Source organism: Thunnus albacares, chromosome 20, assembly GCF_914725855.1.
Source record: "Thunnus albacares chromosome 20, fThuAlb1.1, whole genome shotgun sequence".
Taxonomy (NCBI): domain Eukaryota; kingdom Metazoa; phylum Chordata; class Actinopteri; order Scombriformes; family Scombridae; genus Thunnus; species Thunnus albacares.
The window spans coordinates 8,380,004-8,393,346 of record NC_058125.1 but is presented as its reverse complement, the minus strand read 5'-3'; the positions used below and the strand labels follow the sequence as shown (position 1 = coordinate 8,393,346).

Below are 13,343 nucleotides of genomic sequence, written 5' to 3'. Positions count from 1 at the left end.
TAAATGGAGCAATCTCTCCTCTCATAAATAAAAAAAAGATAACAAACTCCAAATCTGTTGTCCATTTTTTATTGTTAACTCATTAACACTAAAAAAATACCACAAAGCACATAAATACAATTACATTTCTCCTAAAGGGGATCAATAAAGGTACATCTTATCTTAGAATAAATACATAAAAAGCAACATGGTATAAGATTGCCCTTAAGAGAGTTATACAAAGTTATAAAACTGAATAAATAAATAGGTTTAAATACTTTAAATAACTTTGAATGAAATGAAAACAGGTAACTGTGCTAATATGCATGTGTCTGCCTTTTGTCTCTCACTCTTTGGCGTCGGCGACTCCTCCAGCAGTGATGGCAAAAGTGGCCTCATTCTCAGGCATATCAGGACTACAAGAAGTCAGGAAAAGGACATTAATTAGTAACTTAGAGTTGTTGTGAAGTCACAAACTTTGAGACATTGGCTTTGAGTCCAATCAAAGTTCAAATTTGATCACTGATACATTTCCACATCTTATTTCTACAAGTGTACATATGTAGGTTGATGTGCAGGTACAAAGATAGATTAATATTGAAAATAGATGAGTGTTCAATACTCTTGGGTTGGAATATTACTTTAGGACATTTGATAAGATATTTAGACACAAAAGCAATGTTGAACTTTGGTCAAGACTTTTCAGGCCTTGGGTTGAGCAATATGTGAACATTTGGATTTATGTTTATCTCATCTGACAACATGGTAACAGATAATAAAACTGCAACTGTCATTTGCAGTTAAAATGTTAAACTATTTAAGAAATCTTTGGGTGCGAGAACAGTGATTAGTGACAGTGAAATTTCAAGTCACAATCAAAAAATCTAGCAAAGTTATTGGTGATATATAATACATTATATAATTACAATACCGATTGAAAAGAATTATAAATATTAATGAATTATAGCAAAACAATAACAAAATGTTTTAATGAGGATCTACACTAAACTGCTACCTACCTGTCAAATATCTTGGCGATTCTCATCTCTCCACGTCCCTTCCTCAAGCTTAACCTCGTGGTGGAGGCGTGGGCCAGGATGTGTCCACCAATTGGCTTCTTGGGATCAGCTTGAAACCTTAAACGGCAAAGAAAAAATATCTCACCAAAGCTTAAGACAATGTTGTACTGATATAGCAACAAAGCTTTTCTAGCATGAAACTTATTTATTCATAATGAGGAAATTTGCCATCTCTTACGTCATTCCTGCACCGGGATCAGCTGTCATTTGGTTGGTAACGAACACAGCTACATTGTACTCTAAGAAAAACATACAACAACAATAAAACATGCAACATTAACTTCTGCAGGTGTATCCTGAAATAAAAAAAACATAAAGCCGATTTTCATGTTTTTTTTTCCATAAATACACGTCAGCACACTCCTGGTTCAGACCTTCAGAGATCTTCTGCAGCCTGGAGAGCATCTGAGCCAGTTTCTGCTGCCGCTCAGCCAACTCTCCTCGACCAGAGAAGTCTACTCGGAACAAAGCCATGATGGAGTCAATGATCTGATGACAAGAAGGAGCAGATGAGGAGAATGGAAAAAAGTAAGGGACACCTACTTATGGAAGTTATGCAGTTGTTTATCACACACATTTGCAAGAAGAAACTTAGCTTCACAGAAAGGGTGACTAAACCAGGAGGGCAAAGTAAAACCAACAAAATAATGAATATGTCATTAAGTGTTTACAGAGTTTGTTCTCTTATTTACCAACAGCTTGAAGACTCCTCCCTCCTCGTGGAATTTGGCTGCTACAAAGTCCAACAGCTCCATCTGGTGTTCACCTGGAGAGAGAGAAGAAACGTTTAAGCACAGTTGAGCCCAACTCACTTAGAGACACTCAAACATCTCAACATAAACTGCTCTGTCCTTGCACACCACAACTGGAGAAAAGACACACTATCAATGTTTTTTTAGTCTAAATAAAATGTATGTTCGCACTGGTGTAGGCCCGGGCATAAAGCACGTTGTCCAGCACAGCGTCATGATCCACATTAAACCTGTCAGCTATGTCTCTCAGTCTGTCTGGGCGACTGGAACCAGACGGGTAGAAGTCAAGGATCATGGGTAAAACAATAGCAGAAGCACACAGCAGTTAGATTCTGATACTGAAATAATATCTCTCATTAACATGTTTGTTGTCATGCCAATTTATGATTTTCGCACAATCCAAAGTGCAAATGTCATAATGTGGTACAGTTGTTCTCATCAGTGTGAGGATACAAGGTGTTCTCTGTGTCGATGAAGATGATCTTCCCGCCCGAGTAGCCGTCCTCCCCCGGCAGCTGAGCAGTGACTGAACAAAAACGACCCAGAGTCTGTTTTATGTAATTGCTTTGACTGTGTTGTTTTAGTAAGTGCATTGCAGCAGACATGTTAAAAAAAAAAAAAAAGATTCTTTACTCACCACAAAGTGTGTGAGAGAGCTGAGTTTTCCCTGTGCGGAACTCTGTAGGATGAAATAATGTTGTGAGTTTGATAAATGATACACTAATGACACACTAATAATACACAGGAAGACATGATGGCAAAGCACATCACAGTAGGGTGTCTCCTCACCTCCAAAGGCCTCTGTGATAGCCATACTCTCTATTCCTCCACCCAACAGTTTACTGTAGAGATAAAGCCACATGTTGAAGCATGGATATTTCAATAGATATACAATCAGACATACTAACTCTTTATTTTTATCCATCCAGCCACAGTATCTAATGGTGAATCCCAAAACTACTATATTTATTGTTACTTTCACTGTGTTTGAAGACTAATAACTGAAGAAAACTATATGAATTAACTGAAGCTACTCTATCTGTATCTACATTGTCCATGTTCTTAAACATTGAGAGTAAATCTTAACTCAAACTCTTGGCTCCCAGTTGTGATGTGGAACACCTGCTTCCTCTTCGCACTGTACTCGAAGGCAGTCTGGAAACCAGCATTCTATAATGTAAAGATAATTATCTAACATGTATTAATAACATACATATGTCTATTTTTTTCATCTTATTTAAAAACCAATTAATTCCTAAGACAACATGGTGAAAGTCCCATTTTACCAGCATTTTCCCAGCAGCCTCCTTGATTTTTTCCACTTTTGCTTCTGACAGGCCCTTGATGTTGCACAAAGCCTTGCGAGTGGTCATCTGGATGCCTTTCACAGTGCAGATACCCACTGACTTCAGCTTTTTGATGTCGGCCATGTTCTGTGGTCACAGGCAGGGAGAAACGGAGAGATGTTTACATAGACAGCTGACTTTCAATCTGATGGGTATATGTTGAGGTTCTGTTGCTTACTCACAATCCCATGTTTCTGTAGGAGGTCAATGTCTTGGAAAAAGGACTCCTGTAAGGTGGAGGGAAAAGGGTATTTGAGACAGCTGTTGAGCAGTAAGTTAAACATGACTAGCTTTTTTTGTACTCTCCTCTAATAGCTTGTATTGTGATTGTAATTTTTCATATTAGGTAAAAATAATGACTGACGGTAATAGATAGATAAGTTACCAAAGGTTTGTCAGTTTCACAAAATCTTGTATTAAGTGTTTTCATATTTGACTTCTGTACAGTTCAGTAATTGCAATAGTTTTTAGGTACGCTGACACATTAACGTTCATGGTAAGTTACTGTATTTAGCCTAATATAGCTTCTACTTATGAAGGCGTTTGTTAATGTTAGCTAAAATTATTCAATAGTTATATCTCACCTCATCATCCTGAAAAGTAGCATCATCTTCAACAACCTGGTCCTCTACAACTTTCATTCTGAATGTTGTATGGATTAAATGTTGCAGATAAAATTTTTGCTGGATTTAGATAAGTTAACTTACTGTCAGTACACTAAAGTTATGATCTTTAGTCGAGGTCAAGTTAACAGCTAGCTAGCTTATTAGCTCTCCTCTGCTCTTTCAACAGCTCTCAAGATCAACAACTGTTCAGTAAAACATTCAAATTAACAAATTAACTTATTTGATTATATTAACAAGCAAACGACACAAATACAAAGCAAGTGGCCAAAAAATGCTGTTTAAGTTAAATAGCAACTTCTCTTTGATCATTAATTAGCTCGCGCAACTGGCGGGAATTTCTGACTTTAGACGCATTAAAGTGCAACTGGAAATTATAATATAATAATATAATAAATATAATATGGCTGACCCAACGCTTAATAAAAGTTGCTGTCTGTGTCGGCGTCAGTGTCGCACTTGGGGACTTTAACGGACATGAACAACTCCATAAAGTTATTTCTAGCAAGGTTTGAATTTTCAAAAATGCCAAGTTTTTACTGCTCTGAGGCAAAACAAAAAGAGACATGTTCCTATTACAACGCCCAGGACCAGGAGCCGAAAAGGGTCCCTGAAGGCAGCATTTGACACAGACATTCATATAATAATGTACATATATATATATTTTAATTTTCTGGACTCCTTGTAGTAATGTTTGGAAATGTAAGCACTACATTGTGGATCTGGTTCATATAATTGTGGTGTCTTGTAAGTCCATGCAGCCTGGGGATAGCATGCATGACACAGTCATATAAACTACTATATGTCATCACTACAATAATAAACCTTTTTCACTGCAAACATGACACAGAAGGAAAAGCACAGGTGTCTGTAATTACTGATAATAGTTGTGTTATTAATAACACCTATGTGTTTCCTGCAATGGCAAATGAAAATGTCCTCTGCGGAAAAAGGTGTACAAGAAATTTGGGTCTACCAGCTATACTTAGAAAACATTACATTATTTTGGCTTTTGTTAGAATAAGAAAATGCAGCAAAATAATAAGCACCAAGCCTACATGATACCTTACACTAACTTTAAAAATGTAACAATATTTGTTTATGCCTTTAATAATATAATCATTATATCTAGTCTTCTATAAATCTTAATTATGCATAGTTACATGACTTACTCACTTGTGTATTTGAACTGCTTGAATGTAAAAACAGGATTTTCCATTTGATTTGGTGTTTTAATAGCGCAGTCTTATTGAACACAGAACAGAGACATGGATTTGTTTAGTGAACAGAGGCAAGAGATCGGAAAATTTTCACATGAACGACAACAGAGAAAAGAAAATAACATTCTCTAAAGACCGTACGTAGTAACATTCAGACATTTAGCATCAAAACGTTACCAATCGTCGCTACCACACTTGTCCAAAGACATATGAGGCGTCTCCTGTCTTAACTTCACATGCTATCAATGCAAAACAACACAGCAATCTTTGAATCTCTGAACAGCATGAAATCTGGTGTCGTCGACTTATACAATCCATTGTTTAAAACCAGAAAACTATTTCTAAAAATCAATTGCTGTGGCCAGTTTCAAGTGAGATTGCACTTTGATATACATACACAGTACAATGGTGAATTGTGACAAATAGACAGAAACGCACCACGTAGAAAAGAGCGTCATTTAACTCATAGAACTTCCAGTGGCCAATGTGTATATTAAACTAATATTATAGTATGCTCCCCTTGTCATGTGGCATCTGACCTGTCTGTCACATATTCTGTTGGCATAATTCTCCACAAACAAGTGAAACCAGCAAGCACATGATGATGGACAGAACTTAACATTCTTCAGACTGCAAACACTGAGACATATTGGTAACCTCCAGATTTTTTTCGTTTCATTTATCCACCTGTACCTGTTTACCCCTAAGAGAACACATTATTTATGTTATAGAAGTACTCATTTAAAAAAAGAAAAAAGAAAATAGAAGCACAGTGCTTCTGCAAATCAGTCTCTGCATTATGTTGGAGTAAGGAGAGACAGTGAGAGAGAAGCGTCAGACACGCATCACATCCTCCTCCTCTTAGCCAACGCAACACACAGGAGTGAGCCCAAGGTTTTGCGTGGTTGGCACACAGCTTTTTCTTCTTTTTATTTTTTTATTACTGCAGTCCTTCGCCCTTCTCTATGGTCTCTCTGTCTCTCCTCTCGGCCGGTCTCCACATTATGGTTTGTTATCGCAGCAGATCTCAGGCTTCCTGTTCCTCACATCTTCCCAGGAGCAGGAGGCATCATGCCCGGCATCCCACCAGACATTCCAGTGTTGGGACCCAACAGGATCTGTGGAGGGAAAGAGACATTCAGGTTGTTCATCCATGTGCTCACTTTGTCCAAAATATATCACACCATCTGTCCTTACAACTGCATTAGAGCTGCAATGATTAGTTAATTAATCAATTAATGTGAGGATTTACTGCTTTTCTCTGTCTTATGTTATTATAAACTGAATGTCTTTGGGTTTTGAACTGTTAGTTGAACAAAACAAGATATTTGAAGATGTGATCTTGGGAAAAATGAATCTGCAGTTTTTCCATTACTTTTTGACATTTAATAGACTAAACAATGTATTGATAAATTGGAAAACTAATTAGTTGTAGTCCTAAATTGTATATTTAATAAGCTTTGACAATCACATGTATTGAGCTACACACCTCCTATTAACTGTTTTAATTGGGGCAAATTTGTGACTACAGTTGCTCTTCTTTCGTACGTGCAGTAAAACAAATTATGCACTTTATTATTTAGTTCATTTAGGTTCACACTTTCTAACTACAAGCACACAAGCAATAGTAAGTGATTAGACCCACAGAACTGTGGTAACCTGCTCGCCCACAGGAGTAGAAGTTGAAACAAACACTCACCTGTCTCTGCTGTTGTAGCTGCTGCTGCTCCAGCTGTAGTCTTTCCGTCTCAAACACCACAGGCAGCACCAGGATCATGAAGGAGGTAGTGCCCACCCAGAGGGCAGAGCGGGAAAAACTGAAACAAGTTAACAACCTGATTAGTTTCTGCTGTGTCAAGATGTGCCAGTCTGAGGTGTGTGTGTGTGTGTGTGTGTGGATCTAGGAATTACTTTTTCCACATGTGTGACCCATTTAGTGGATGCATGTCTAAATCATGAAGGCAGAGACAGGACTGTGTGTGTGGGATCAGTGATAAGGTGGAAGGACATACCTGTAAAACTTCTTGGCCAGTGAGACAGAGCACTGTGCAGAAACCTCAGCAGCGGTGCGAACTGTGTCAGGAAACATCTCTGTCAGGCCCCACAACCTCTCCACCAGAGTCTCATCCAGCTTAAAGAGAAAAACACATCAGATATGAAACTTAACAGCAAAAAGACTGACTGAACAGCTGCTAACATCTCTCATAAGAACATACAGAGAGAATGAAATCCACATTCATTTATCAACCACAATCCTGACGTTTGCTACATGTTGGTTTAGATGGTGTTAACTCAGTGGTAAATTGTCTTTAATACTGTCATAACATTCGAGATAGTAACATGATAGTGAAGTGAACAGCTGATTAAACCGCAGTAGGCAACTCAGGTAGCTAGCTGGTTAGCTTTGCTGCTGCCAGCCTAGTTCAGCCAAGAAAAGGACAAACTAGGAAGGACGCAGTGCGACTCTATAGTGATTTTTTTTTATTCAAATACATATGTCCGAGGTGCCCCTGAATGCCTGGCTACTTACATCTTCATCTTCATCGTCGTCAATCTCGTCCTCGGGGGGCCGGGTAGACACCGGGCCCGCAGCGGGGGAAAGCTCCTCGATAGTGGCCATGTCTCCCGCTAGCTGCTCCTCTCTGTCGGGTTACTGTCAGCTGTACGCACGGCGAACAAGTCGCTGGAAGACACGGTGAAGCACACAGTCAGTTTAGTGTATTTCTGATAATCTCCCAACTGCTTTCTTTGAAGCTAAATGCTACTAGACGTGCACCTGGTCCGACGAAAGCCTGAGGTCACAGTAAGAAAGCATGAGAGTCGGATGACGGCAGCCGGGCAGGGGTCAGTTTGTACTTCACGTCAAATAAATTGCGCCCTCTGTCGTAGGAGCTGTCTAATAGCAGCAGTCACAAATTACGTGTTTTGAACTGACAAAAAATACTAATGTATGTAAGTTTTGCCCAGTATTGAGTCCCATCCCTTCCTAAAAGATACATTTATCTCCTATCACCTTGAATTTACAGCCTATTTAAAGTGTCAAGTGAGTGTTGACATCGTTTTTAAGAACTTCAAATTCAGATTTATGCCTGTTGATGTTTATTCTACTTGATAAGTTCATTTAAAAAGTTTATTAGGTTTGATGTTTTCTTTGTTTGAGATAGATTCTTATGTTTGAAGCAAGTTTTATTAATACTTTGATTCAGTGTTATAATTTTAATCTTTATAGTGACTTTACAGTGACATTAACATATAATAAATAGTTTCATCTGATTAATTTGAAACATAAAATGCTATAAAATCTTCTTAAACAGACCTTTGCTTGGAACAGGCTTATTTTAAAGACAGGCTTTTATTTCTAGATTTATTTTAAATTCTCTGACAGAAATGCTGTTTTCATTCACTAATCATTGACTAATCACAAACATTATTATTTGCTCCCCCCCCCCCCCCCCCCCCCCCCTTTTTGGATCACTGTTAAGCTGTTGTCATTAAACCTCAACACTTTCTGTAAAGATATTTTATTTCAAAAGGCCCCCATTAGCTCAACAGGCATCATTTATCCTTTTCCAAAAAGGCTTTTGATCAAAATCAAAATCAATCAAAAAACCAGCAGTTGGAATTAAATAGTGAATGAAAACGGTATTTGTGTTCCAAAGAGAAAGTGAGAGAAGCAGAGTGATGTGAGTGTCAAATATCTTCATTATTATGAATTTACAATGTGACTCATTACACTATAGATATTTTTCTTTATTAGTGGTTAAAATATATACACCTGCTCTTTAGTGATCTTTCCCACACTAAAGTAGGAGGCCTGATGGTTGGAGAACTAATGAGAACTAATGTGCAGACACAGAGGCAGCAGGCGTCATCGCCAGAGATTCTGTCAGACCAATACCCGCATACATAAACAAAACACACGATATAACTACACATGCACACTGACAAGAAACAGATACCCACACGATAACACACAAATATACAAAACGTCAGTCTGAACACATGCAGCAAAATGAAATAAAACCATAGGACCAGTGTTTCATTTTCACTATTGAACAACATAAACTTGCCTCGATTAACAGGCAAAGAAAAAAGTAGAACAAGACAACCTTCACTAGCCTTGTTGTAGTTTTTTCTGACTAAATCGTTCTGATATCACCAGAAACATCAGAATCTCTCTAAGCCTTTGAGTGGGTGGGCTGGGGTAGGTGTTTGATTGACAGCTGACCTGGCAGAGGAATGGAAAGACAATGGCTGCACTTCATTAGGTCGTGCTGCTTGTTATGTAGTGGTGAAAGCGGAGAAACCCGGTGAAATAGAGCAGAGGTGACATACTGTATAAGGCAGCAGGCATTCTACTGAACCCTCTATCAGCTGATAAAACAGCAGGTGGTAGAGCTACTGTGTTAAACTTCAATTACTTTTACTTTTCATAGCTTTAAAGTCTTGGCAGACACAGTGCAGTTCATTTTCTATTTGGATTCAGCCACTGCAAGCAATGTGAAATATGTGTTTATATTGTTTACAGTCATGTTGGCACTCATGGTATTTTGTTTGTTTGTTGTACAGGGCCTTTGATTGAAGTTGGCATTAGCTTGCAGCATTTTGTGTGCCAAATTGACATGGAGTAGAAACCATGCCCAACTAACACAAACAGACACTGTTCAGGTCAGGTTTTAGAGCATGCCTAATGTAAACAAACTTGTACTAACTGTAGCTTACAAGCCAAGAACACACAGCCTTTAGTTAGCAGTTGTGTTGAAGAATAAAGACCACAACATTTGGCATTTCAACTGACTGATGGTGACATTTGCAGCTAAGTTTTTTAAGCTGCTCAAAGTGCAACAACTGACAGTTTCCCTGCTCAACTGATTTGTTTTGTAGCTTGTTCAGCAAGACAAGAGGACAAGACATGTGTCCTGAATTAGACAGAGACATTAGCTAGAACCCTGTTCCTTTAGTGTTGTTTTGTTGTCTGTTAGTCATTGTAACTATTAGCCTACAGTACAATACAGTGGTGACATTATTGCTTTATTCATATAACTGGCTATATGAAAAGAAGTTCCCCATCTTTGTAAACAGAGAGCCAATGTGATTGGCATGGGTGCGGGTGCCAAAAAAATGTATCTTTTTGTCTTAAAGAAGTAATTGAGAAGAGTGGTTTACAGAGAAGATCATGTGCTGAGGCAGTTTTTATAGCAGTGTTTTTTTTTGGCCAGAACTAGCTGTAGACATAACATTAACATAATATTGCCTAATAAAGTTATTATAGTGAATGTGCTCACAAACAGTTTTCTATTTACACATCATGTAAACATGTTAACATTCATTTGGCGTTGGGTTTCTGGCCACCTATTGAATGTAAGTCTAATTTTCACACTCCTTCGAGACGTTTTTTTTTTTACTGAAAACAGCTTCCTGCTGGATGAGGACAGTGAAACTGAACCAAACAAGTCCCAATACCAAAACGATGGGCTAAAGACACTAAAAAGCTATATAAAGCTAGGAGGAACTGTAGAGTTGGTGATAATTCTCTGTGGGCTCATCACTATGAGCGACACCTTTCACATTACACATAATCATTTAATCCATTGCTGATATAAACATTGATTAGTGCCACTTTAAAAAAGGTTTAAAACCATATTAAAGTCATATTAAGTCAAAATGAATCATTTGTACCCTCACGTAATGACACAGATCTGATGTTTTATCATCAAAATGAAAAAGCAAAATCCTACATGGAGACACAAGCCTTCATATTCCATCTGGACTACACTGGGATGTGGTCCAACAACACATCCTTTATGCCCCCCCGTCTATGTGCAACCGCTCAGACTGCAATTTAGTAGTTGTGATGACAACACTAAATCTAATGCTCTTCACTTGAGACAGTATAATGAGTTTGGCAGTAGCTCGGCTGAGCCAGCGTCAGTCTTAAGGACAAGACACAAAGATCAGAGGAAAGCTGAACAGACAGCTTGACTTAGTTGTGGAGATATAATGACAACATGATATTCAGTAAACACCCGGCCTTCACACAGAGACAGCTTATTTGTCAGCCATAATACATCCCTTATTACTTATGTTGTCTCAGCCAAGAACATTTACATTTTTACATCTGAAAGATTCCAGTTGGTGCATTCAGACAGAAGCTGCATATAGTACATCATATGCCTTTGGGATCTTTTTTGGTGGCACATCTCAATGTGGTGAGTGTGACCAGATTAAAAACATGAAAACACAATTTAAGTAAAACAACTGTCTAATGAATACAAGCCATAACACTGTAAATATCTCATCAAAGTGAATTTGCCATAATGCACCATAGTAAACACTGAAGCTTCCTGCAAAACAACCCCCTCTCGCAGCAGTCTCACTGGTAGTTTATAGACACAGAAACCCTCCTGACAGCCTGCAAACACATACAAAAAAAGAGAACTAATGTTACTGTCTATAGCAGGAAAGAGGAAATATTCTATTTGTAAATGAAATTTAATAATTTAGTTTTTAAACTCTAAGGCTTTTTTATGAAGGAACTTAATTCAGCGCTTAAGAATTTTCAAGACCTGCAGATGAATTCATGTTTTTTGTTATTCCACTGACTAATGTGTCCACCTCTCATATTCCATCTCACAATTTATTTGTCTTCTCCTATAACATTTACAGTCCAATCCATTTCATGATTACTTTAATCTAAAGACAGCTCCCTTTATTAAAGGTGCACTGTGTAGAATTTAGTGGCATCTAGTGGAACAGACTTGGCAGAAATGGAATGTAATATTCAAAAGTATGTTTTAATTAGTGTAATTAGTGTAATGTACTGTAGGTTCTCCTACATGCTTGGAAGGGGGATGAGGGGAGGGGTATTCAGTTGGTTAGAATCTGCAAACTCACTGCTAGATGCCACTAAATCCTACACACTGGACCTTTAAGACATGTGACCAGTGTGCCACCTAAAAATGCCCACAGAGCAGCAGCAGGACCTCCTGCGTTATGGGCAGGACTTCATTTATTTTTCTTTTTTTTGCATGATCCTCCCTTATGCACAAAAAGAGAGGCGCACGTCACTGACTAGTTGTCCACTGCACTCAGCTAACAGGCTGACTGTGATAAATAACACACATGCCTGTAGGCACAGAAACAAGACACAAATGCTCCAGAAATATGAAATTCATAAGTGATGTATGAAGAAATTAATGTGAACCCCTGTGATCCAGCAAAATAATGAAATGACAGAGAAAAGATATGAACAAAGAGAACACAAGTGTGTAATGTGGAGGTACAGTGCAACAGCATTGTGAGCCTTTCAGCTGCCGTTATAAGAGTGATGTATTGTTGGTATTCACACCAGTCTTCTGTGTATCAGCCAGGCTCCACATGGTGGTCTTGTCTGTGTGGTCAGGCTGGCAGGGGTAGCCAGCAGCTGGTCTGATGCCCTGGTGTCAAATTCTGTGAAGGTCTGAGGCCTGCAGAGTCTCGTCAGCGCTGTGACCCCACAGCTCCTTACACACACAAACATGGAGCTCCTCAGCAAACGCCTGGAGGTGGCAGGAGAGAGTTAATGATGAAAGCTGCTGAGAACGCTGCATAGCAGTAACCTCTACAGCCTTGTTGTTGTACTGATGTTGTTCCTTGTCTGGACTGACACCTCCACACTGAGCCAGCAGCATCATAACTTTCATTACTGTGTGTTGTTGTTGCTGTAAATATTCATGATGTTAATACATCAACACATTGCAATATCATGATATGACACATTTTTAGCACATTAAAGGACAGGTTCACAATTTTTCAAGTCTGTCTTAAAACATCAGTCAGGTGTCCATATGAACGCTGAAAGAGGTTTTTCTTGCTGTAATCATTCCTCCTGTTCATACTGGCTGTTAAAAGATAACCTTCAAATGTGCTTTAAATATAAGTGATGGGGGCAAAGTGTGTCCACACAGTCATTTTGTGCAAACATGCTTTTAAAAGTTGATCTGAAGCTTATATGAGTTAAGTGGATATCTGCCACATTTACAGTCGTTTTAGCATCAAATTCCCTCTTTGTGTTTCCTCAGACAGTGTTTCCGTGTTGAGCTGTGGTGGAAGTATAGTAATAAAAAGAGGGACTTTGACACTAAAAAGACTGTAACACTGAAAGATATCAACTTGATTTGACTCATTTGGATGAAGCTTCATATCAGCTTCAGATGAACCTTTAAATACATTTTTGCACAGAAGGAGGACTGTGGATTTTGTCCCCCATCACTCACATTGTAAGTGCGTCATGAAGGGATCTTCTAATAGTCAGTATGAACAGGAGAATGATTACAGCAAGAAAAACCTCTTTCCATGTTTGTTT

General features: G+C 38.5%; 2 protein-coding genes across 3 annotated transcripts; both read right to left on the bottom strand.

Annotated features, from left to right (window-relative positions):
- Positions 1 to 53: 53 nt before the first annotated feature.
- dmc1 (DNA meiotic recombinase 1) lies at positions 54 to 4,163 on the bottom strand. Of its 2 annotated transcripts, XM_044337073.1 has the most exons (14): positions 3,864 to 4,156; positions 3,741 to 3,749; positions 3,339 to 3,383; positions 3,097 to 3,243; positions 2,898 to 2,980; positions 2,600 to 2,652; positions 2,448 to 2,489; positions 2,264 to 2,336; positions 1,982 to 2,073; positions 1,751 to 1,824; positions 1,433 to 1,547; positions 1,237 to 1,297; positions 999 to 1,115; positions 54 to 395 (listed from the first exon to the last, which is right to left on the bottom strand). In XM_044337073.1, the coding sequence occupies exons 4-14, from the start codon at positions 3,238 to 3,240 to the stop codon at positions 326 to 328; spliced, it is 924 nt and encodes a 307-aa protein (XP_044193008.1). In that variant the 5' UTR covers positions 3,241 to 3,243; positions 3,339 to 3,383; positions 3,741 to 3,749; positions 3,864 to 4,156; the 3' UTR covers positions 54 to 325. The 2 variants fall into 2 exon arrangements, with proteins under 2 accessions (XP_044193008.1, XP_044193007.1); XM_044337072.1 differs by having other exon boundaries at positions 3,741 to 4,163.
- Positions 4,164 to 4,990: 827 nt separating this feature from the next.
- Positions 4,991 to 7,839, bottom strand: tomm22 (translocase of outer mitochondrial membrane 22 homolog (yeast)). Its single transcript, XM_044337074.1, has 4 exons — positions 7,530 to 7,839; positions 7,012 to 7,130; positions 6,699 to 6,816; positions 4,991 to 6,117 (listed from the first exon to the last, which is right to left on the bottom strand). The coding sequence occupies exons 1-4, from the start codon at positions 7,617 to 7,619 to the stop codon at positions 6,043 to 6,045; spliced, it is 402 nt and encodes a 133-aa protein (XP_044193009.1). The 5' UTR covers positions 7,620 to 7,839; the 3' UTR covers positions 4,991 to 6,042.
- Positions 7,840 to 13,343: the final 5,504 nt, after the last annotated feature.

What these genes read in the sequence shown, in the direction of transcription:
- dmc1 (XM_044337072.1), bottom strand. Translation starts at nt 3,797, where the DNA reads ATGAAAGTTGTAGAGGACCAGGTTGTTGAAGATGATGCTACTTTTCAG. An exon ending in CTACTTTTCAGGATGATGAG is followed by an intron (nt 3,384 to 3,740) that starts GTGAGATATAAC and finishes TCCACCTTACAG; the next exon opens with GAGTCCTTTTTCCAAGACAT. An exon ending in AGGCTGCTGGGAAAATGCTG is followed by an intron (nt 2,981 to 3,096) that starts GTAAAATGGGAC and finishes TTTACATTATAG; the next exon opens with AATGCTGGTTTCCAGACTGC.
- tomm22 (XM_044337074.1), bottom strand. Translation starts at nt 7,619, where the DNA reads ATGGCCACTATCGAGGAGCTTTCCCCCGCTGCGGGCCCGGTGTCTACC. An exon ending in ACGACGATGAAGATGAAGAT is followed by an intron (nt 7,131 to 7,529) that starts GTAAGTAGCCAG and finishes TTTCTCTTTAAG; the next exon opens with CTGGATGAGACTCTGGTGGA. An exon ending in AGCTACAACAGCAGAGACAG is followed by an intron (nt 6,118 to 6,698) that starts GTGAGTGTTTGT and finishes TTCCCTCCACAG; the next exon opens with ATCCTGTTGGGTCCCAACAC.